This window comes from Oncorhynchus keta, chromosome 17 (assembly GCF_023373465.1).
Source record: "Oncorhynchus keta strain PuntledgeMale-10-30-2019 chromosome 17, Oket_V2, whole genome shotgun sequence".
In the NCBI taxonomy this organism is placed as follows: Eukaryota; Metazoa; Chordata; class Actinopteri; order Salmoniformes; family Salmonidae; genus Oncorhynchus; species Oncorhynchus keta.
In genome coordinates this window covers 33,275,427-33,299,869 of record NC_068437.1, presented here as the reverse complement: position 1 = coordinate 33,299,869, position 24,443 = coordinate 33,275,427, and the positions used below count along the sequence as shown (strand labels likewise).

Below are 24,443 nucleotides of genomic sequence, written 5' to 3'. Positions count from 1 at the left end.
TTATGTAATACATGTATCACTAGCCACTTTAACTATGCCACTTTGTTTACTTTGTCTACATACTCATCTCATATGTATATACTGTACTCGATACCATCTACTGTATGCTGCCCTGTACCGTCACTCATTCATATGTCCTTATGTACATATTCTTTATCCCCTTACACTGTGTATAAGACAGTAGTTTTGGAATTGTTAGTTAGATTACTTGTTGGTTATCACTGCATTGTCGGAACTAGAAGGACAAGCATTTCGCTACACTCGCATTAACATCTGCTAACCATGTGTATGTGACAAATAAAAATTGATTTGATTTGAAGATCGTACTTTTTGGAGAAATGTCCTCTGGTTTGATTTAAAAAAATAGAACTTTTTGGCCATAATGACCATCGTTATGTTTGTAGGAAAAATGGGGACGCTTGCAATCCGAAGAATACCATCCCAACTGTGAAGCACAGGGGTGGCAGCATCATGTTATGGGGGTGCTTTGCTGCAGGAGGGACTGGTGCACTTCACAAAATAAATGGCATCATGAGGAAAGAAAATTATGTGGATATATTGAAGCAACATCTCAAGACATCAGTCAGCAAGTTAAAGCTTGGTCGCAAATGGGTCTTCCAAATGGATAATGACCCCAAGCATACTTCCAAAGTTGTGGCAAAATGGCTTAAGGACAACAATGTAGGTATTGGAGTGGCCATCACAAAGCCCTGCCCTCAATCCCATAGACATTTTGTGGGCAGAACTGAAAAAGTGTGTGCGAGCAAGGAGGCCTACAAACCTGACTCACTTACACTAGCTATGTCAGGTGGAATGGGCCAAAATTCACCCAAATGATTCTGGGAAGCTTGTGGAAGGCTACCCAGAACGTTTGACCAAAGTTAAACAATTTAAAGGCAATGCTACCAAATACTAATTGAGTGTATGTAAACTTCTGACCCACTGGGAATGTGATGAAAGAAATAAAAGCTGAAATAAATTATTCTCTCTACTATTATTCTGACATTTCACATTCTTAAAATAAAGTGGTAATCCCAACTGACCTAAGACGGGGCATTTTTACTAGGATTAAATGTCAGGAATTGTGAAAAACTGAGTTTCATGTATTTGGCTAAGGTCTATGTAAACTTCTGACTTCAACTGTAGGTAGGGTTTAGATTCCAACAGCACATGTTTGTATACACCTTGCTGTTTACCACTCAGACCTCAGAAACAATGTTGCAAAATATGAATTCGATCTTCCCCTTAATGAAAGCTAACCTGTCTGACGTCAGATTGGAATTTTTTGGACCAGGCGAAATCATACAGCAGCATCATTAGCCTAATATGGATGAAGAATATGGGATGTTTCTGAATTCAATGGACCAATAAAAAGGGATAAAAAAATGTAGGTGCTGGATTTTAGGCCGGGTAGAACCACCACAGGGTGTCCATTCAGAACACAGGAAGCAGTAGTTCCAGTTCAAGAGTTGAATGAACATCCACACACACAACACCACTCTTTCTAATACTAATTGTGATTATGTAAAGAAGATGAGAACTTAGGCTATAGCATAGTATGGGATAAATATGCCTATTTGCGTGTCAACAAACTAAACAGGCTATGTGGACCCAAACACATGCTAGATGCAAAAAGAAACAGGTGGGTATAATTTGTGGAACATTCCAACAGGAATCTGTTCCAAAAACATTGTAAATAACAAGGCTACCAACAAACAACGCATACAAAGTTGTATAGCAGCAGAATTAGATACTGCATAGGGAGTGGGCTATTTCATTACGTTTTTCACTCAACAAGTTTATTCTGAAAAATGTCTCTCCTCACTCTGGTAGCCTATGGACAAACATTAACAATAAGCTACATGGTGAGTTGATGCCTATTCGGCAGCTAGTTCACTAGGGGAATCGACCATGCTACTTTGTATGTGTTGTTTGTTTGCAACCTTGTACTTTACAAAGTTTTTGGAACAGATTCCTGTTGGAACGTTCCACAAATGATACCCACCCCAAAGAAACAGTAGAGCAACGTAGAAATATCTACAGGGCCTCCCGAGTGGCACGGTGGTCTAAGGCACTGTATCGCAGTGCTAGCTGTAACAGTAGAGATCCTGGTTTGAATCCAGGCTCTGTTGCAGCTGGCCGAGACCCATGGGGCGGTGCACAATTGGCCCAGCGTCATCCGGGTTAGGGGAGGGTTTGGCTGGCACGGATGTCCTTGTCCAATTGCACTCTAGCGACTCCTGTTGCGGGTCGCGCGCATGCACTCTGACATGTCGCCAGGTGTACGGTGTTTCTTCCGACACATTGGTTAAGCGTTTGTCAAGAAGCAGTGCGGCTTGGTTGGGTTGTGTTTCAGAGGACACATGACTCTTGACCTTCGCCTCTCCTGAGTCCGTACGGGAGTTGAAGCGATGAGACAAGACTGTAACTACCAATTGGGGAGAAAAAGAGGTAAAAAAAAAAAAATAAGAAATATCTACACATTATAAAACCTAATAAGAATGAGCGATCTATAACTGAAAATAGCCTAGCACCACAGACAAATGCTAACAAATGCTAATCGTAAATACGCATGCTAAATTGTAATGCATTACAGAGGACAATGATAATGCTAATGCTAGCGGGAGTACGCAAGCTAGCTAGAAGGTTTAATACAAATGGTACATATTTACAACAGACACTATTTAGCTCCAAACAACAAGACATCAGGATTTTGTCACTTACATTTAGCTGCACGCACAATAAAACATCAGAAAGAAAAGCAATTTTTCTGAGAAAGTAGAATAAACAGGAGAGAAAAATTGAAACTACAGACTGCCTGAGGGCCTGCCTGGTCGGTATTACCATAAGTAAGGGGAAAAGGCTGCTGATTGGCTAATAAAATTAGGATAATTGGCATGACCTTATTTCAATAAGAAAACCAAAAGAAAGTTAGGGTCTTGGAAAGGAGATGAGCTGGCCATTTTTACAATGGATATCAATGTCAACGGAAAGCAGCTATAACAAATTAAAAAGGAATGTTAGCTGTCATTTCACAGTTTGATGTGACTGGGTAAGCTTTTGTTCGCTGTTGATTTAAAAAAAAATCCCCATTAGGCTACACTCTGGGGTAGCCTAGGGATAGAAACCTCAAGGTTCTTTGGCTTCACTGGGTAGGCTATATAGCTTAATGTGTGTATACATAACCTTTTTTAGTAAAAGGTTCTTTAATCTCGTCCAAAGAACCAAAAGGTTCTTTAAAGTGCCTCAAATAACAATTTTTTTCTAAGAGTGTAAGGATAATGAGGCACAAAAGCCACTCAATGTTGAGCACAATGGGGTGTGCTCCCCATTTCTCGGGAGATTGCAGTTTTGATTGGGTTCTATGTGCCCTGATAAACACCGTCAAATATACAAGTAGTCTACAACCCCAGTTTCTTTTTTTGATTGATCTCAATCGACCAATAAGAATGTTTGACCCGCTGCATTGTCTTCCTGACGTTCCCTGAGCCATATTTCAAAGTGATTTTAGGCCTACCCCTTTGAGGAAAGTGAATAGTAGGCTATATACCCCCCCCCCTCTCTCTCTCTCTCTCTCTCCCACTCTCCCACCCGATCTGCTCCAGGCCCTCCGGGTTGCGCAAAGAGAGAGAGCATGAAAAAGAAACAATGCAGTGCATGAAACGTAATATTAATCTCCCTGTTCTCTATGCAGACAAAGCGCAAGGTATATATATATGCACGTCTTTAAATGGTTATTGAGCACTCACACAGCTGCGCAGTTTTCCTTTGTGTGCCGAAACAACTCTGTAAAAGGTCAGACTAACCCTTTGAATAGAACCACAGAAGAAGTGTCTGTTTGCTCAGTGCAGAACCTCAGATATATCTGTATTTGATATATTTGAGTCTATTATATATACTAGTCATTTTACCCCTACCTATATGTACATAGCTACCTCAATTACCTTGTGCCACACTCCATGCGCATCGACTTGGTACTGGTACTCCCTGTATATAGGCCTAGCCATGTTGTGTTTTACTCATTATTGTTATTCCTTATTCACTGTGTACTTATTCCTCATGTCACTTTCTATTTTCATTTTAATATTTTTTAATCTTTAACTTTCACTCTGCATTGTTGGAAAAGGGCCGTAAGAAAGAATTTCACTGTTAGTCTAAACCTTTCACTGTTAGTCAAATACGATTTGATTTGAAATAGCCTATATGTCAGGTGTGCCTACATAATAATCAAATCAGGTAGCCTATTATTTGTGAGCATGTCTGTCAGGCCTAAGCTACCTACTATTTGAGAAAGATGATTAAAAATAACCGTGTCCACACAATAATGCAACAACACCACACAGTGTTATATAAATATAGTTATCTTTATTCATAAAAAAATGTTTACACAAAATATATCTGTTAAAATCTGAGTCATATGAGTCTACGAGAAACGGAGAGCAAGTGCATACATTGATAAAGGTCTCCATCCCACATAAAACCCTTCAATCTTTCACGGGAAGCTGTAGAGGTCTATTGCTGACCAATGGCTTGACACAGACATACTTGCCAATTTAACTGTCCACTGGTCCAGTCATGGCTATCTCATGCGCACTCACGGTCAGCAAAGTGGCAGTCTTCATTATTGCGGAACTTTGTTTAGTTTATCTCAATTAACAAAAATAAGTATTTATAGGCTATTGAACAAATAAGAATTTCAATTTCAGACAATGGGCACCAAAGTACATCTTCTATACAATCTTCCCAGCAGATGCAGGCAGTTAAAATAGGCCGGTTTGCTCTCATGTGAAACTGCCAATGACAGCAAAGTACTTGGGAGCCACAACCATGCACTTCCGCTGAAATACTGTGCAGTCTCCACAGCTGCTGTTTCATTCACTAATTGCTCGTATTCAAAGTCATCGATAAAGACGTAATTCCACGCGTCACTGAAGTGCAGTCTTTCGTCCTTCGACGCTTTGTCCATGAGTGCGCGAACAGTCTCTCTACCCTGTTATTCCGAAGGGAACCCAAGCGCAGTTCGACTCTCTTGTCTCTTGTAGCATAGCAACCGTAACTCTGAGTTACTTTCCCCTCTCATTGCCTTGTACCTGCAGACGCTGCCTGGCGATGGGAGAGAGAGAGAAAGTCGGTGCCAAGAGTGTGTCCACGAGTGTCTCGCCTGCAGAGTGAATAAAATAACTTGTCATTCTTTTCAACTTTGCGTCCCTTTTGATTGAATACGCTCCTGTTTATACACGGGTGCTGTTGTGTGGTAACGACCTGGGTGTGTCTCAGTATCTGTCGAACCAGGTGGTAAAGTCCAGCAGCTCCTGCTCCTCGGAGCTCAGGGGCTCATAGCTCCCCTCATCGGAGGAACAGGTGGAGTGGGGTGACTCCGGCTCGGCCGAGTAGCTGTTGGAGATGGTAGGCGAAGGCACCCCGCACTGGAAGGTGGCAGACACTGCATCATGCTCGTCTAGTAGCTGCTGCAGGGCTCGGATATATTCCACCGCGGACCGCAGTGTCTCCACTTTGCTCATCTTCTTGTTGGCTGCCCCGTTGGGCACGTGCTGACGCAGCGTCTGGAAGCCCATGTTGACTTGTTTGACCCGGTTCCTCTCGCGCTCGTTCCGCCGGGCCACGGCTACGGGCAGCTGCTGGGGGATGGAGTAGCCGAGTCCGTTAAAGCTGAGCCGCCGCTTGCAGCGCAGGAGCTCCGGAGAGCTGGAGCGCTGTCTTTTCAGCACCGTGGTCTTGCTTTGGTAACCGGCTGCAATGGTGTCATTGGGGAGAGCGCACTCCTGGGCTGGGGCGTGCAAGGTAATGGTGGTGCGCCTCTCCATCAGTCCAGTGTATGCGTTCTGCGCCACTTGCGTGGTGGTGATGGTGGTAGTCTCCATGTTGGTTGGTGGTGAGACAGGGCTACTGACAGATGTGGGTTGCAACAGCGCAGCCTCACAGAAAGACACTCCGTGGAAGAAGAGCTTTTTTTTAAATAGACAGAGGTTTACAGAGCACTGCTCTCGTGTCCTTCGCGTGGGAGCCGTGTGGCTATAGCTGGAGCGCGCTGTGACTATTTGGTGTCCAAGTCTTTCTTGACTGCGCTTGCTTACTTCAAGAGCCGATCTGACCCAAACTTTGGCAGCACTCCTCTTTTTCAACACGCGCCCCACACACCCCACCCGTTGGAGACGCACGCTTCCCCGCGAGGCCCCGCCCGCTGCTGTGTGATTCATCTGCTAGCCGACTCCGCGAGCCAGGCGCGTGGCTCCGGGAGCTCAGTAAACAATCCAGAGCTTTCACTGCGCCAGGAGCACGCGCTGGGCTCATTTACATTCCAATGTCTCCAACTTGAAAGCCCATTGGTGGATTCAAACGGACTGCAACCCGGAGAAAATAAAGAAATAGAGAGAAATAATTAGAAAAAAGGAGAGAATGAAGAAAGGGGAATGGTTTGGTTCTTTGAAATGCCTTTTGAATTTGACAATATACCCCTGGCAAGTCTTCAAATTATCAGTCTTCCCCCACTCCACCCCTCTCCTCTCACTCTTTAAAATCCCAAATACCAAAGACGCTCTCTCCGGTATCCAGGTTACAGCCTTAGAGAGGAAAATAAATGGCAAGCGTGTCTCTGTATAGAATAATTGGCCATTATAGAAGTAGCATAGAAACACGATTAATTTAAGGTAAACATAATGTTTATGACGTGTGGGTATGTCTGCAAATGGCATATCGCTGCCGTGCGTAATGACCCCCCAAAACTAGTGCTCTATAGGTGCACATTGTCTGCGTAGATATACAAGCATCTACTGCTTGGATATATTGACAGCTGATTTTCTGTTGGATTCTGTGCCATTCCAACTCTTAAACGCAAGCCCCAAATGTCATGCGTAAAAAGTGTATTCCATACACGGAGTTGGGTGTTTAGGATAATATGTTATAGCCTAAATAAGCCTATTTAATTATTCAGTTATTACGCACATTGAAGTATTAATAAATATACAACTTCAGGTACCACACTGAAGTTTGTGTTTTCGTTTTAGGCGAGTTTCAACGTGGTTGATGGATTGCCTTTTTCAGCACCACATTCGATTGGACAGCACGTTCCAGTAACAGTCCTTATGTTATTTATGGTCAAACGGCTGCACAACACTAATCCTCCATAGAATGTTTAAATAGGACAATATACAGAATTATTTCTCATTCTTTCATATGTTCAACATTTTGTACTTTAGCGCTCGGATAACTAGAAAAATTTCCCGCTCTTACAAAACAAGTTTATTCAGTGAGCTTTTTTCAACAAATAGTCTAACATTTAAATCTATAACCCTCTCCGTTTCTCTGTGTCATGTGCAGTTATCTCAAAGTACTTTCAACGAGACATCTCGTCGAATATCTTGTCAAGTTGCTTTCGGGAATGAATCAAAATGAACACGTAGTGACCTCTGGCGGTGAAAATAAATAATCACGCTGTACAATCCTATTGTCTTTCCCAAGACTCGGCCAGTAGAGAGCAGCAGCGGATTACGTTCAAGATTGGGGCTATGGTTTGTCAAAAAAACGTACTTGTGTAGGCCACTTGCCTGTTACGCTTTGATTATTATATGTCTCTGAGTTAAAATAAGGCACCCACAAGAACACAATAGGCTAGTATGGGATTGATGTATTAAGTGATGATAGGGAATATGGATGAGGTGTTTACATCAGCTCTGCTTCATAGCTGTTTCCCAATGTGCAGTAGGCCTATATAAAAAAAAAAATATCAGAAACTATAACCGACAGTTAGTTGTGTTGGTCTATTATGATATGCAGGTCAGAACTGGTCAAACCTGTACCTGGTGGTGAAACTAGTTTCAACTAGTGATGCAAAACCCACCTCCAAACAGTGTGGGTCTGTACAGTACATCTGTTTATGATCCTCATGATCTTCAGTGCTCATAGTAATGAAAACAACCTATACGTATAAAGTATCAGAGGTCTTTAGTCTATACTCTGGGGTACTTTACAGAGTTACAGTAGATACTGATTCTTACCAGTCGATTTAGATAGAAGAGGAAGACAGGGAGAGTGAGAGGGACAGAGAATCAGAGACACAGATAGACCGACATAGACAGAGAGAAAGGTATACAGATATATAGAATGGCAGAAGGGTAAATAGTGAAACAGAGAGAGAAAAATAGAGAGAGGTGGTTGTTTCTGAAGTTCTCAGTCTCCCAGGAGATGCAGTGTGGATTTCCCCCTCAAAGCTCCCTATAATACAGGAGCCTTGGGGGTACAGACCTTCTCTCTTAATTGTCTGCTCAACAATACTCCTCTCAGTGCTGCAAAATGCTGAATAAATTAGATATACTGGAACTGGTAAACTGAAAGAGTGGCCCCAATCCAGTGCCCAAACTGTCTTACTGGTATTCATGCATTTTTCATACATTTCTTTGTGGAAATAGACTGACTTCCTGGTATGACAAATGCTAATCACAAGCTAAAGCGAGAAGACAATTTCAACTAAGAGATTTTCCTAAACATTTCTGAAATAATCCTTTAACCCTAACACACACTTGAGTAAACCTCTATCCACTCTAGTCCATTCTCCACCAAAGGCCTGTGTAACACAGAAACAGGTCCCCTTCATTATAGCCCCTTGACATCCGTGTGGGTTTGTGCGTGTGTGTGTGTGCGTGCGTGTGTGCGTGCGTGCATGCATGTGGGTGCGTGTGAGCGTGCGTGTGTGTGTGTGAATAGGGATGTGAAAACTGCACTATGCCGTCTGGATGAGGGAGCTACATCCTTCCCCAGTGTCAATCCAGAGGCTTTCACACGACCACAGAGCCACAAGGGCCTGCTCCTATAAAGAGACACATCACGGACCAGGGCAAAACAACATTTCCAATGAGCAGGAAGAGGGAAGTGTTCAGCTAGAGTGAGTATTGCTTCCCCATTCCTGAGACTGGCATGGTGGAGCATACTGTACACAGTTGAAGTCGGACGTTTACATAAACCTTAGCCAAATACATTTAAACTCCGTTTTTCACCATTCCTGACATTTAATCCTAGTAAAAATGCCCTGTCTTAGGTCAGTTAGGATCACCACTTTATTTTAAGAATGTGAAATGTCAGAATAATAGTAGAGAGAATTATTTATTTCAGCTTTTATTTCTTTCATCACATTCCCAGTGGGTCAGAAGTTTACATAAACTATATTAGTACTTGGTAGCATTGCCTTTAAAATGTTTAACTTGGGTCAAACATTTCGGGTAGCCTTCCACAAGCTTCCCACAATCAGTTGGGTGAATTTTGGCCCATTCCTCCTGACATAGCTGGTGTAACTGAGTCAGGTTTGTAGGCCTCCTTACTCACACATGCTTTTTCAGTTCTACCCACAAATGTTCTATAGGATTGAAGTCAGGGCTTTGTGACGGCCACTCCAATACCTTGACTTTGTTGTCCTGAGGCCATTTTGACACAACTTTGGAAGTATGCTTAGGGTCATTGTCCATTTGGAAGACCCATTTGCGACCAAGCTTTAACTTGCTGACTGATGTCTTGAGATGTTTTTTCAATATATCCACATAATTTTCATTCCTCGTGATGCCATCTATTTTGTGAAGTGCACCAGTCCCTCCTGCAGCAAAACACACACCCCCACAACATGATGCTGCCACCCCTGTGCTTCACAGTTGGGAAGCTGTTCTTCAGCTTGCAAGCCTCCCCCTTTTTCCTCCAAACATAGCAATGGTCATTATGGCCAAACAATTTTTGTTTCAACAGACCAGAGGACATTTCTACAAAAAGTACAATCTATGTCCCATTTGCAGTTGCAAACAGTAGTCTGGCTTTTTTATGGCGGTTTTGGAGCAGTGGCTTCTTCCTTGCTGAGCGGCCTTTCAGGTTATGTCGATATAGGACTTGTTTTACTGTGGATATAGATACTTTTGTACCTGTTTCCTCCAGCATCTTCACAATGTCCTTTGCTGGAATTGTGATACAGTGAATTATAAGTGAAATAATCTGTCTGTAAACAATTGTTGGAAAAATGACTTATGTCATGCACAAAGTAGATGTCCTCACCGACTTGCTAAAACTATAGTTTGTTAACAAGACATTTGTGGAGTGGTTGAAAAAGAAAAACAAGTTTTAATGACAACAACCTAAGTGGATGTAAACTCCCGACAATAATGTAGGTTTAAGACCTGATTTAGTTTTAACAAAACACAGGTAAACCAGAGTGTGATGACTTGGTAAGGCTCACTGAGGCAGTGAAAATAGCTTTAAGGTGATGGTGGAATTAGAATAGGTCAGAATATGCAAAACAGAGGCTCCCTTGCGATGAGAGAGTACTAGACTGCCACAGTGCTTAGTAATAGACAGTGATATGACTTTCGGTTTTTCACACTTGTGTGGTACCAACGCTTCCTACTCATGACCTGTGGGTGAGAGGTCAGATGAATCTAGAAAAAGGAGGAAATATGATTATACAGTGCATTCAGAAAGTTTTCAGAACCCTTCCCTGATATCTTATTGACATAAGTATTCAGACCCTTTTGCTATGAGACTCAAAGTTGAGCTCAGGTGCATCCTGTTTCAATTGATCATCCTTGAGATGTTTCAACAATTTGATTGGAGTCCACCTGTGGTAAATTCAATTGATTGGACATGATTTGGAAAGGCACACACCTGTCTATATAAGGTCCCACAGTTGACAGGGCATGTCAGAGCAAACACCAAGTCATGAAGTCGAAGGAATTGTCTGTAGAGCAGGATTATGTTGAGGCACAGATCTGGGGAAGGGTACCAAAAGATGTCTGCAGCATTGAAGGTCTCCAAGAACACAGTGGCCTCCATCATTCTTAAATGGAAGAAGTTTGGAATCACCAAGACTCTTGCTAGAGCTGGCCGCTCAGCAAAACTGAGCAATCGGGGGAGAAGGGCCTTGGTCAGGGAGGTGACCAAGAACACGATGGTCACTCTGACAAAGCTCTAGAGTTCCTTTGTGGAGATGGGAGATCCTTCCAGAAGGACAACCATCTCTGTAGCACTCCACCAATCAGGCCTTTATGGTAGAGTGGCCAGATGGAAGCCATTCCTCAGTAAAAGGCACATGACTGTCTGCTTGGAGGACTCTCAGACCATGAGAAACACGATGCTCTGGTCTGATGAAACCAAAATTGAACTATTTGGCCTGAATGCCAAGCGTCACGTCTGAAGAAAACCTGGAACCATCCCTATGGTGAATTGCAGTCGTGGCAGCATCATGCTGTGGGGATGTTTTTCAGAGGCAGGAACTATGAGACGAGTCAGGATCGAGGGAAAGATGAACAGAGCCAAGTACAGAGAGATCCTTGATGAAAACCTGCTTCAGAGCACTCAGGACCTCAGACTGGGACGAAGGTTCACCTTCCAACAGGACAACAACCATAAGCACACAGCCAAGACAACACAGGAGTGGCTTCGGGACAAGTCTCTGAATGTCCTTGAGTGGCCCAGCCAGAGCCCGGATTTGAACCCAATCAAACATCTAGAGACATCTGAAAATAGCTGTGCAGCAACAATCCCCATCCAGCCTGACAGAGCTTGAGAGGATCTGCAGAGAAGAGCTGAGTTTGTAGCGTCATACCCAGGAGGAGTCTAGGCTGTAATCGCTGTCTAAGGAACTGAGTAAAGGGTCTGAATAATTATGTAAATGTGATAATATTTTTTATATATATACATTGTAGAAAAATCCTAAAAAACTGTTTTTGCTTTGTCATTATGGGGTATTATGTGTAGATTGGGGGGGAAAAAACGATTTAATCAATTTTATAATATGGTAAAGTAACATAATGTGGAAAAAGTCAAGTGGTCTGAATACTTTCAGAATGCACTGTATATCCTGGTGTTTCCCCCTGTTGCATGTCAGTGTGGTTGTATTGAAAGAGGAGGGCTGGAAAGAGGAAGTGTTATTCTAGGCCCAGCTGAGAGACAACATTAAAGGTTCTCTCATCAAGAAGAGGGCATCCCCACTCCCTCTCACTCTCCTCACTGTCTGACTTATTTTTTACCATGTCTCACCATAAGCACATTATATAACAACACACCTGCAGATTTTTCACTTTGAAACTCTCAGTCCCATTTCTTATACCTCACGTCAGGACAGTGATGTTCAGCTTGACCTGCTCCTATTCAATGTACAGGAAATGCACAGGAAAATAACTGTTGTCTATAGCTTACTTTCAAACCAAGGTGAACAGTGGAGCAAACTGAAGGTGAAAACATTCAGTAACTCTTGGATAAATTAATGACCATCAAAAATACAGAGTATTATGTCTGTCTGACTGGCTGCATGGTAACTTGAATCAAAGGCAGTGTTTAGTTACAGAATTGGACACATGTAACAGGAGATCTGCAGATGCCTGGTGAGAATGTATGAATGGGCATATATAGATAGCATCAGTCTATCTAGAGATGTGTTGTTATTTTAGTAGGAACAAAACCTAATCTTGTATTTACAGTGAAGTTTCATAAGTGACTATCTGTGGTGAGCCACCCTGGATTCTCACAACCAATAACACGTCACTCTCAGCAGCTGTTATGGGCGGCAGGTAGCCTAGTGGTTAGAGTGTTGGACTAGTAACTGAAATGTTGCAAGATCGAATCCCTGAGCTGATAAGGTAAAAATATGTTGTTCTGCCCTGGAACAAAACAGTTAACCCACTGTTCCTAGGCTGTTATTGTAAATAAGAATTGTTCTTAACTGACTTGCCTAGTTAAGTGAAGGTTAAATTAAAATAAAAAAATGGTTAGCAAACAAACCCTAAATGAAGGATTGCTCTCAGACTGCAACCCAATCCACTACTACTATCCAGTCAAGTGGCCACATTCCTGAAGCAGGAGGGTGGCTTGTAAAAGGAATTAATATGCTTGACAATGCTTGAAATAAATTCAAAGGGCTGCAGTGGAATTTACTGTTATTTTCATGCACATACTTCTTATAACCAAATATAACTGCATTGTATCACCTTTGATATATATTTTTATTATTATTTAAAGTCACTACAACAATGTGCATTCGGAAAGTATTCAGACCCCTTGACTTTTCCACATTTTGTTATATTAACAGCCTTATTCTAAAATGTATTCAATTGTATTTTTTCGCCACTAGAGATTCTGGGTTCGAGTCCAGGCTCTGTCGCAGCCGGTCGCGACCGGGAGACCCATGGGGTGCCATACAATTGGCCCAGCATTGTCCGGGTTAGGGGAGGGTTTGGCCGTTCCATCGCGCACTAGCGACTCCTGTGGCAGGCCGGGCGCAGTGCACGCTGACATTGGTGTGGCTGGCTTTCGGGTTAAGTGGGTATTGTGTCAAGAAGCAGTGCGGCTTGGTTGGGTCGTGTTTCGGAGGACGCATGGCTCTCAACCTTCGCCTCTCCTGAGTCTGTACAGGGAGTTGCAGCAGTGAGACAAGACTGTAACTACCAATTGGATACAACAAAATTGGGGGGTAAAAGTAAAAATATATATATATATAGAAATTGTATTTTTCCCCCTCATCAATCTACACACAAATGTATGACAAACAAAAAACTGAAATATCACATTAAAATACAGTTGAAGTCGAAAGTTTACAAGTTTACAGCCAAATACATTTAAACTAATTTTTTCACAATATCTGACATTTAATCCTAGTAAAGAATCCCTGTTTTAGGAAATTTAGAATGTGTTTAAGAATGTGAAATGTCAGAATAATAGTAAAGAGACTGATTTATTTCAACTTTTATTTCTTTCATCACATTCCCAGTGGGTCAGAAGTTTACATACACTCAATTAGTACTTGGTAACATTGCCTTTAAATTGTTTAACTTGAGTCAAACGTTTCGGGTAGCCAAACACAAGCTTCCCACAATCAGTTGGGTGATTTTTGGCCGATTCTGTTACGTCCGTTGTTAGAAGGAGATCAAGGTGCAGCGTGGTAGGCGTACATTATACACTGCTCAAAAAAATAAAGGGAAGACTAAAATAACACATCCTAGATCTGAATTAATGAAATATTCTTATTAAATACTTTTTTTCTTTACATAGTTGAATGTGCTGACAACAAAATCACACAAATTATCAATGGAAATCAAATTTATCAACCCATGGAGGTCTGGATTTGGAGTCACACTCAAAATTAAAGTGGAAAACCACACTACAGGCTGATCCAACTTTGATGTAATGTCCTTAAAACAAGCCAAAATGAGGCTCAGTAGTGTGTGGCCTCCACGTGCCTGTATGACCTCCCTACAACGCCTGCCCCTGATGAGGTGGCGGATGGTCTCCTGAGGGATCTCCTCCCAGACCTGGACTAAAGCATCCGCCAACTCCTGGACAGTCTGTGGTGCAACGTGGCGTTGGTGGATGGAGCGAGCCATGATGTCCCAGATGTGCTCAATTGGATTTAGGTCTGGGGAACGGGCGGGCCAGTCCGTAGCATCAATGCCTTCCTCTTGCAGGAACTGCTGACACACTCCAGCCACATGAGGTCTAGCATTGTCTTGCATTAGGAGGAACCCAGGGCCAACCGCACCAGCATATGGTCTCACAGGGGGTCTGAGGATCTCATCTCGGTACCTAATGGCAGTCAGGCTACCTCTGGCGAGCACATGGAGGGCTGTGCGGCCCCCCAAAGAAATGCCACCCCACAACATGACTGACCCACCGCCAAACCGGTCATGCTGGAGGATGTTGCAGGCAGCAGAACGTTCTCCACGGCGTCTCCAGACTCTGTCACATGTGCTCAGTGTGAACCTGCTTTCATCTGTGAAGAGCACAGGGCACCAGTGGCAAATTTGCCAATCTTGGTGTTCTCTGGCAAATGCCAAATGTCCTGCACGGTGTTGGGCTGTAAGCACAACCCCCACCTGTGGACGTCGGGCAATCATACCACCCTCATGGAGTCTGTTTCTGTTTCTGACCATTTGAGCAGACACATGCACATTTGTGGCCTGCTGGAGGTCATTTTGCAGGGCTCTGGCAGTGCTCCTCCTGCACCTCCTTGCACATAGGCGGAGGTAGCGGTCCTGCTGCTGGGTTGTTGCCCTCCTACGGCCTCCTCCCCGTCTCCTGATGTACTGGCCTGTCTCCTGGTAGCGCCTCCATGCTCTGGACACTACGCTTACAGACACAGCAAACCCTCTTGCCACAGCTCGCATTGATGTTCCATCCCGGATGAGCTGCACTACCTGAGCCACTTGTGTGGGTTGTAGACTCCATCTCATGCTACCACGAGAGTGAAAGCACCGCCAGCATTCAAAAGTGACCAAAACATCAGCCAGGAAGCATAGGAACTGAGAAGTGGTCTGTGGTCACCACCTGCAGAACCACTCCTTTATTGGGGGTGTCTTGCTAATTGCCTATAATTTCCACCTGTTGTCTATTCCATTTGCACAACAGCATGTGAAATTTATTGTCAATCAGTGTTGCTTCCTAAGTGGACAGTTTGATTTCACAGAAGTGTGATTGACTTGGAGTTACATTGTGTTGTTTAAGTGTTCCCTTTATTTTTTTAAGCAGTGTACAATTATTTCAAATGACACCAAAAAACAACAAAATGCAAAACAAACGTAAAGCTATATGCAGTGCAGAAAGCAACTACGCAAACAAGATCCCACAACTGAAGGTGGGAAAAAGGGCTGCCTAAGTATGATTCCCAATCAGAGACAACGATAGACAGCTGCCTCTGAATGGGAACCATACCCGACCAACAAAGAAATAGACAAACTAGAATGCCTACCCAAATCACACCCTGACCTAACCAAATAGAAAAATAAAAAGTCTCTCTAAGGCCATGGTGTGACACATTCCTCCTGACAGAGCTGGTGTAACTGAGTCAGGTTTGTAGGCCTCCTTGCTCACACACGCTTTTTCAGTTCTGCCCACAAATTCTCTATGGGATGAGGTACAATACCTTGACTTTGTTGTCCTTAAGCCATTTTGCCACAACTTTGGAAGTATGCTTGGGGTTGGAAGACCCATTTGCGACCAAGCTTTAACTTCCTGACTGATGTCTTAAGATGTTGCTTCAATATATCCACATAATTTTCTTTCCTCATGATGCCATCTATTTTGTGAAGTGCACCAGTCCCTCCTGAAGCAAAGCACCCCCACAACATGATGTTGCCACCCCTGTGCTTCACAGTTGGGATGGTGTTCTTCAGCTTGCAAGCCTCCCCCTTTTTCCTCCAAACATAACGATGGTCATTAAAGGCCAAACAGTTCTATTTTTGTTTCATCAGACCAGAGGACATTTCTCCAAAAAGTACGATCTTTGTCCCCATGTGCAGTTGCAAACCGTAGTGTGGCTTTTTTATGGTGGTTTTGGAGCAGTGGCTTCTTCCTTGCTGAGCGGCCTTTCAGGTTATGTCGATATAGGACTTGTTTTACTGTGGATATAGATACTTTTGTACCTGTTTCCTCCATCATCTTCACAGGGTCCTTTGCTGTTGCTCTGGGATTGTTTTGAACTTTTCGCACCAAAGTACATTCATCTCTAGGAGACAGAACGCATCTCCTTCCTGAGCGGTATGATGGCTGCGTAGTCCCATGGTGATTATACTTGCGTACTTTTGTTTGTACAGATGAACATAGTACCTTCAGACGTTTGGAAATTGCTCCCAAGGATGAACCAGACTTGTGGAGGTCTACATTTATTTTCTGGGGTCTTGGCTGATTTATTTTCATTTTCCCATGATGTCAAACAAAGAGGCACTGAGTTTGAAGGTAGGCCTTGAAATACATCCACAGGTACACCTCCAATTGACTCAAATGATGTCGATTAGCCTATCAGAAGCTTCTAAAGCCATGACATCATTTTCTGGAATTTTCCAAGCTGCACAGTCAACTTAGTGTATGTAAACTTCTGACCCACTGGAATTGTGATACATTGAATTATAAGTGAAATAATCTGTCTGTAAACAATTGTTGGAAAAATGACTTGTGTCATGCACAAAGTAGATGTCCTCACCGACTTGCCAAAACTATAGTCTGTTTCCATATTATGTTCAACCAATTCAATTAACCACAAGTGGACTCTAATCAAGTTGTAGAAACATCTCAAGGATGATCAATGGAAACAGGATGCACCTGAGCTCAATTTCGAGTCTCATGGCAAAGGGTCTGAATACTTATGTAAATCATGTATTTGTTTTTTATTTTGAATACTTTTTCAAAAATGTCTTTAAAAAGCTGTTTTTGCTTTGTCGTTATGGGGTATGTGTGTAGAGTTATGAGGGGAAAAGTAATTTAATCCATTTTAGAATAAGGCTGTAATGTAACAAAATGTAGACAAAGCAAAGGGGTCTTAATATTTTCCAAATGCACTGTAGATCACTGATACAGGGATTTGTCTTGTGGGCCATGCCTGTAATCCCCTGAAGTTCCCTGGTTTATGGATGTATTGTGCAATATCAATGCAATGAAAGGACCAACAGAATAGTGACTACAGTTGACACTGGTTACAATGCTAACAAAGCAACAAAGTAGTCTGGCTAGTTTTCCATAGAGGAATTTCCACTCATGGATATTCATTTACATAAGACACAAATCTGAGTTAAATTCTAAAGAAACCAGCTAAATGGAATGCTACAGGTGTATTGAAGTGAGTAAATGATGGGTCATTCATTCCCCCGCAATGTAATCGTACTGATTATTTTGATACATTATAATTAACCGACATGCTTTCCCAAACCCAGTCCCAAATCAATTCATATCTAGGTATAGATATCCAAAACAAAACTCCAGAACAAGGTGGATGACATTTCAACTTCAGTGAGGCGTTCTATCTGCACGCTTTCAGCCTGTTGTCAAAATAGGAATCGATGCTGATCTCTCTGTATAAGAGTCAGATTGATTTAATACATGTTTGTCACACATCTTACTATGTCTTACCCTGACACAGTTTGATTGCAAACTTCAGTGTGAGAAAAAAAATGGCCTACTTTGTTTGTTTCATCATCAGTTGGTGACAAGATTATTTCGCAGACTAACTTTCACTTTCAGACTGGCGTTTGTCATCGCGTAACACCCACTATTATACCAAACCAATGAGTTGGATACACATACATGTATTTTAATATTAAAGTACCATCGGAAATACCATATTAAATTAATCTCCTCCTCCTCCTCTCTGTCCAGGGGAACTCCCTCTATCTGACATCACGACGCCTATAAAAAATATTGTGCCAATGTACCTGGAAACAATTAGAAGAACGCGTAGTAGTACACTTCCATTGTATGACAGGAGTACGTGGCTCAGCATTAAAGATGCAAAGGTAATATTTTTATATTTGCACGTGAGGTAAACAGATATGTTCTCGCAATATGCAGACTAGAAGGCTAGTTATAGTTACTGATAACGGTTACCGTAAAATAGAGTTAGGAATGGATATTCCAATGAGCTCGGCAATGCTTACCAGTGATTGTAGTGTGCTTCTACTGTAAAAACCTTGGTACCCTACCGATTGAATTGATTGTTGAACGTATAGTGGAATGATACAGTCTCTCTCCCTCTCTCCTTTCACCCTCTCTGTGAAATTAACAAGTGCTCTTCCATTGACAATTCGCTCACCAATGTTTCAGCCACTGTCTCTCTTTTCTGAAGTATGTATCCGCTTCCTCTCTGTATGTTCCAGTCGCAACCCCAAACCTCAGTTTGCGGACTGGCTGATAGAACAGGTGTGGACCGGGCAATACGCCGGGTTGTGTTTTGTGGACAACAACAAGTTCAGAGTCCCGTGGAAACACATCTCTAGGAAGGACTGTTGCGAGGACGACAGTAAAATATTCAGGGTAAGGAATAGGCTTACATCGTGGGAGGTAGTGCGTTGAAGAGATTCAAGGAAATAGGGGCTATGGTTTTATTGCAAACTGCAAATCTTGAGTCACGGTATTTTAATGTTATACAATTATATTATTAACTTGTTATGATACTTCAATTCGCCTTTCATCATTGTTATGTTGACAGGTTTGGTCAGTTGGCATGGCATTATTTTGCCTCCTAGCTACAGGATATTTCAGAAATTAAACTTCCAAATTCTTTGGTGGTTACAGGCATGGGCAGTGGTCAGTGGTAAAATCAACACGCATCCCAATGACAAGGCAAAGTGGAAGACTAACTTCCGCTGTGTACTGAACAACCTGACCAAGCGTTTCATGATGGTGGAAGACCACTCCAAGGACTCAGACGATCCCCATAAAGTCTACCTGATTATCAACAATGAGTGTATGACCAATAAGGCTTTTGTAATGTATCTAAAGTGTCACAAGACAGTGTTAGCCCACTGAGCTAAAGCCTAAGCCTAGCTCAGGTAACCAATGCAAGTCTCCTCTTGCCTCAACTTTACTTTGATCATGTCTTCTTGTTACAGCTAACTATGGGAGCCCACACATAGAGGAAATTGCTGTGGACTATGACATTGACATCCACAGCTCTCTCACCTCTACAGGCTACACCCCCCCAGGCATGGAGGTACAGTAATATTACATCTATATTGAACTAGGAGCTGGTTGTCCAATTCTGCACTCCTAGAAAACACTATTATATTTATTATGTTCTATTCTCACTTGTTTAGTATTTTTTGAGGACAAATTATCAAATCTGTGAATGTATTTTTTCTCCAAACAGCATGATAATCTACTCAAGCTTGTGAACACCATAGACCTGAACCAACATACTGGTACAGCACACCTCCCACATGTAGAAAGTAAACCCCTTACAATGGGTTGTTTATTACTCACACACAAAAATTATATATTTTTCTTGAGAAAGCTTTCTAATGAGATAAGAGGCCAGTTTTCTCAAATCTCCCTTTTGTTCTTCTCCACAGAGGAGTGGGCAGAGACCTATATACACACACACCACCCAGTGGTACCAGAAGACTGCTACCCCTTCCAGCCTCTAACAGAGCCCCAGCCAGTCTCCCAGAACCACTCACCACCACCAGTCCCAGTACCAGTACAGCAGCCATACGTCCACGGTATACAAGTCAATAAAAAAGGACAAATACATACATACAAGTTGTTGTTGTTATTGTGTAAATACCGTTTTACCATGTAGGTCTAGTCATTTCTGTACCGTAAAATAAAGTGCATTTCAGTCATGTAGTAAAATGTGACCTGTTTGATGACCTCTCCCATCTCCCCACAGTGAACCAGGATGCCCTGCTCAACCTGCCTGCTGCCCAGCCGTCTCTCTATGACCTGGAGATCACCATCTCCTACAGGAGGAGAGAGATGTTGAAGACCCAGGTGTCAGGCCCCATGGTTCAGCTCCACTACCAGTGTGATGTCCCTGAGCCCAACGCCCAGACCCTCTGCTTCCCCAGCACTGACGGCCTGCTAGACCACAAACAGGTAAGGGTGCTGCTACTATTCACCTGCACTACTATCTGGCGTTCTGTGTACATACCTGTGGTTTTCCAATGTGTGTCTTTGTTGTATACACGTGAAACTGACTGGTCATTCACTAGCAATGCACATAGCATTATGAAACACTAACAACAAGTCTTAGCAACATGACAAGCAAAAACTATTTTTTAAATCCCAGACTAACTTCTCTGTACCTCTTTCTTCCTCTGCCTTCATTTCCACCAGATTGAATACACCAACTGCATCCTAGGGAGTGTCCAAAGGGGTCTTCTCCTGGAGGTACGAAACACGGGTATCTATGGTTACCGGCAGGACAAATGCCATGTGTTCTCTAGTACTAGTGACCCCAGAGAGGCACACCCTGAACCCAGGAAGATGCCCCAAAATGAAATGGTACAACTGTTGAGCTTCGACAAGTACATGACTGGTAAGTTTGGCTCACCGGATTACACAAAGACCATGTAGACAGCTATGAAGAATCAGCTCACACACACACACACACACACACACACACACACACACACACACACACACACACACACACACACACACACACACACACACACACACACACACACACACACACACATATCTCTGACACAGACACAAATCAGTATAATGCTAACCTCTGTCCACTTGTCTAATGTCAATGTTTTGACATCCATGAACCCATTTAGAGCTGATAGCATTTAAGGAGAACAGAGGAGGCTCTCCTGACTATACCATCCACATGTGCTTTGGCGAGAAGTTCCCAGACGGAAAACCCCTGGAGAAGAAACTCATCATTGTCAAGGTAAAAATCTCTCTCTCATGTGCTTTAACCATCAAGGCAGCAGCCAGCTTAGAGTAACGTAAAACAAATTGGTTATGAACTAATATGTATTGGGTGTAATCTAATGCAATTACTGCATATGTATTTTTTGTATTAATCTCTTCTCTCTCTAAATATTTTCCTCTCCCTACCCCTCCACTCTCCTCTATTTTCCTCTCCCTACCCCTCCACTCTCCTCTATTTTCCTCTCCCTACCCCTCCACTCTCCTCTATTTTCCTCTTGTCCCACCTTCTCTCCGTTTCCCCTTCGCTTCCCAGGTGGTTCCCTTGATCTGTCGTCACTTCCACGAGATGGCCCAGGGGGAGGGGGCATCTTCCCTCCAGAACGACAACATCAGCCTGCAGATCTCCCACCACAACAGCCTGATGGAGCTTATCAGTGCCACCTGGCCCGACGGCCCAGAGCACACCATGGGGCAATACTTCTAGACCACCAATCGTACCACAACCCCACCCAGCCACTTAGCACCTATCTAGGATTGGTACCACATCCCCACCCAGCCTATCTAGGACTAGTACTAAATAGACCTCTTGAGTCTGTCCCAATCACGCACTTTGGATCTATCCCAAATTGGTCCTATGGTTGTGTCCCTAACCCTGGTTGTGTTACTTTACTGTACTTCTAGACCAGGAATGGTATCTAATAGACCTCAGCTAGGTCTTGTTTATTTAACTGGTCCATTACTCTACTGATTAGCTATATCACGAATTTAATATTCCCTCAGGAAAAACATTTTTACAAACAGTAAACTATCTGATCTGTAATTATATGTACAATATAATGTACAATTCAAATGTGTAGATATTTGAAAGTGTCAATTTCTTCAACAATTGATCAGGTCTATATAATTATCAAACAGACTGAAAAACAGACTCTTTGTTTAAGTATTAAAAAAATACTCCTTTCGTAATACAATTTGTAGGCAGAAGTTGGTACGGACTACAGTATAACAGTATATGATAGTTTCTCACCCAAGTTCTGCAAAATGTCTAAGACATCCTGTAACTCATATAGCCTCCCCAATCCCCCTGACCTTACTTTCCCTAACAACAACATTTTAAGAAATCTAACCTCCCCCTGACAGCAGGAACCATCTTATCAGCAAGTAAATACTCAGAAGTGAGTTTGACCGAAACTTGACCTTTCATCACAAGTATAGGTCATGACGAGGTGAACGAGTGCAAGCATCTTCTGACAGGGGGCTGGTTTCATCAGGTCTGTGACAGCCTTGTGTTCTCAGAAAACCAGATAACCACGGTGGGATCCAGACAGGAGGAGTCTGAATGTAGACGCCTTCTGATAGTGTCTGAAGCTCACAACACTCAAAACAGGTTTTAACAGACACACAGAGGTCTCCTGAAGAGGAGCCTTTACAGTTTATCATAACATCATTTATTAACCCTTTTTAAGGTATAAGGCCTTGGTTTAACCCTCTTTAAAAGTCAGACAAATGTTGATAGTGTTACATTATTCTGATGATGAATCAGTGTGTAATGCACTAGGCGAGGCCATCCTTCTCTTGTTAGGTTAACAGAGAATATGGCATTGTAACTGTTTTATTACTGTTTTACAATTGTTTGTGGGATAGGTATTTTATAAGTGAAAATCAAATCACCGTCTCAGCCTGTCTGTATTGAGTGTCTCATTTAGTGGTCTGTTCTCTTCTACTGAAGAATTCCCAGCTTCTGTCCCTATGGGTCACACTTTAAACCTGTCTTGGTCGCTCAATCCTTCAGTCTGTGTTCTCTATTATTTTGTCTTGAAAAAATATATTTTATTGTATTGAAACTGAGCAAACAACTATTTTATTGTCATTGAACAGCACATTGTATAGTATGCAAAATAGGACCAATAAACTCTTTATTAGGTCAACCTGGTCCATCCCTTGTTTCATGTTTCCTTTATTTAACTCGGCAAGTCAGTTAAGAACAAATTGTTATTTACAATGACGGCCTACCCCAGCCAAACCCTAACCCGGACTGCGCTGGTAGGCCACTCTATGCTTCCCAATCATAGCCAGTTGTGATACAGCATGGAATCAAACCAGGATCTGTAGTAATGCCTCCCTCTAGCACTGAGAGGCAGTGCCTTAAACTTCTGCGCCACTCGGGAACCCCAACGTTGTTTTACATTTACACGACATGACAAATGCTTCTGTCTCAATGCAATCTCTACAACAGTTATTTATGGACGTTTACTGTTTAATGCTTACTTTAGTACTGTACGTCATCGTGCCCCCTAACTAGTGTCTAGGTACAGACAGATAAGGAACTGCCAGATGTGTCATAATAGCCGGAATTAAAGCCGCACTAGGAACTACATTTGAAATGGAATATATTGAATACATGAAGCAGAGTGGAAAGAATCACATATTAAACGATTTAAATGTATTTTCGACAGGGCTGTGGTCACCATTCATGTAATACATTAGCCCACTAACCGCGTGTGTTAAATATGTAGTTTAGGAGTATGAATTGGACAGCTAGTAGGCTATTTGCTAATAGGTTAATTATGTTCTGGCTCGCCAACTAGCTACAAACTCAGAAACAAATTGGCTGGAGGCCACACATAGTTGCCAACCCCCATTGTATATTATACACTGAATCCGCGCTTATAAACCCAGGATCGTTACAATATGATTGTACAGTGAGGGGGGAAAGTATTTGATCACCTGCTGATTTTGTACGTTAGCCCACTGACAAAGAAATGATCAGTCTATAATTTTAATGGTAGGTTTATTTGAACAGTGAGAGACAGAATAACAACAACAAAATCCAGAAAAGCGCATGTCAAAAATGTTAGAAATTGATTTGCATTTTAATGAGGGAAATAAGTATTTGACCCCTCTGCAAAACATTACTTAGTACTTGGTGGCAAAACCCTTGTTGGCAATCATAGAGGTCAGATGTTTCTTGTAGTTGGCCACCAGGTTTGCACACACAGGGATTTTGTCCCACTCCTCTTTGCAGATCTTCTCCAAGTCGTTAAGGTTTCGAGGCTGACGTTTGGCAGCTCGAACCTTCAGCTCCCTCCACAGATTTTCTATGGGATTATGGTCTGGAGACTGGCTAGGCCTCTCCAGGACCTTAATGTGCTTCTTCTTAAGCCACTCCTTTGTTGCCTTGGTAGTGTGTTTTGGGTCATTGTCATGCTGGAATACCCATCCACGACCCATTTCCAATGCCCTGGCTGAGGGAAGGAGGTTCTCACCCAAGATTTGACGGTACATGGCCCCGTCCATCGTCCCTTTGA

General features: G+C 42.6%; 2 protein-coding genes across 2 annotated transcripts; one reads left to right on the top strand and one right to left on the bottom strand.

The window, feature by feature from the left end:
* Window positions 1–4,354: 4,354 nt before the first annotated feature.
* Window positions 4,355–6,389, bottom strand: LOC118396166 (achaete-scute homolog 1b-like). Its single transcript, XM_035790278.2, has one exon. It carries the CDS (start codon window positions 6,216–6,218, stop codon window positions 5,274–5,276), a length of 945 nt encoding a protein of 314 aa, XP_035646171.2. The 5' UTR covers window positions 6,219–6,389; the 3' UTR covers window positions 4,355–5,273.
* Window positions 6,390–18,105: 11,716 nt separating this feature from the next.
* On the top strand, window positions 18,106–23,070 carry irf7 (interferon regulatory factor 7). Its single transcript, XM_035789634.2, has 10 exons — window positions 18,106–18,263; window positions 18,624–18,780; window positions 19,042–19,213; window positions 19,359–19,459; window positions 19,616–19,667; window positions 19,818–19,967; window positions 20,138–20,343; window positions 20,584–20,785; window positions 21,036–21,151; window positions 21,449–23,070. The coding sequence occupies exons 1-10, from the start codon at window positions 18,226–18,228 to the stop codon at window positions 21,617–21,619; spliced, it is 1,365 nt and encodes a 454-aa protein (XP_035645527.1). The 5' UTR covers window positions 18,106–18,225; the 3' UTR covers window positions 21,620–23,070.
* Window positions 23,071–24,443: the final 1,373 nt, after the last annotated feature.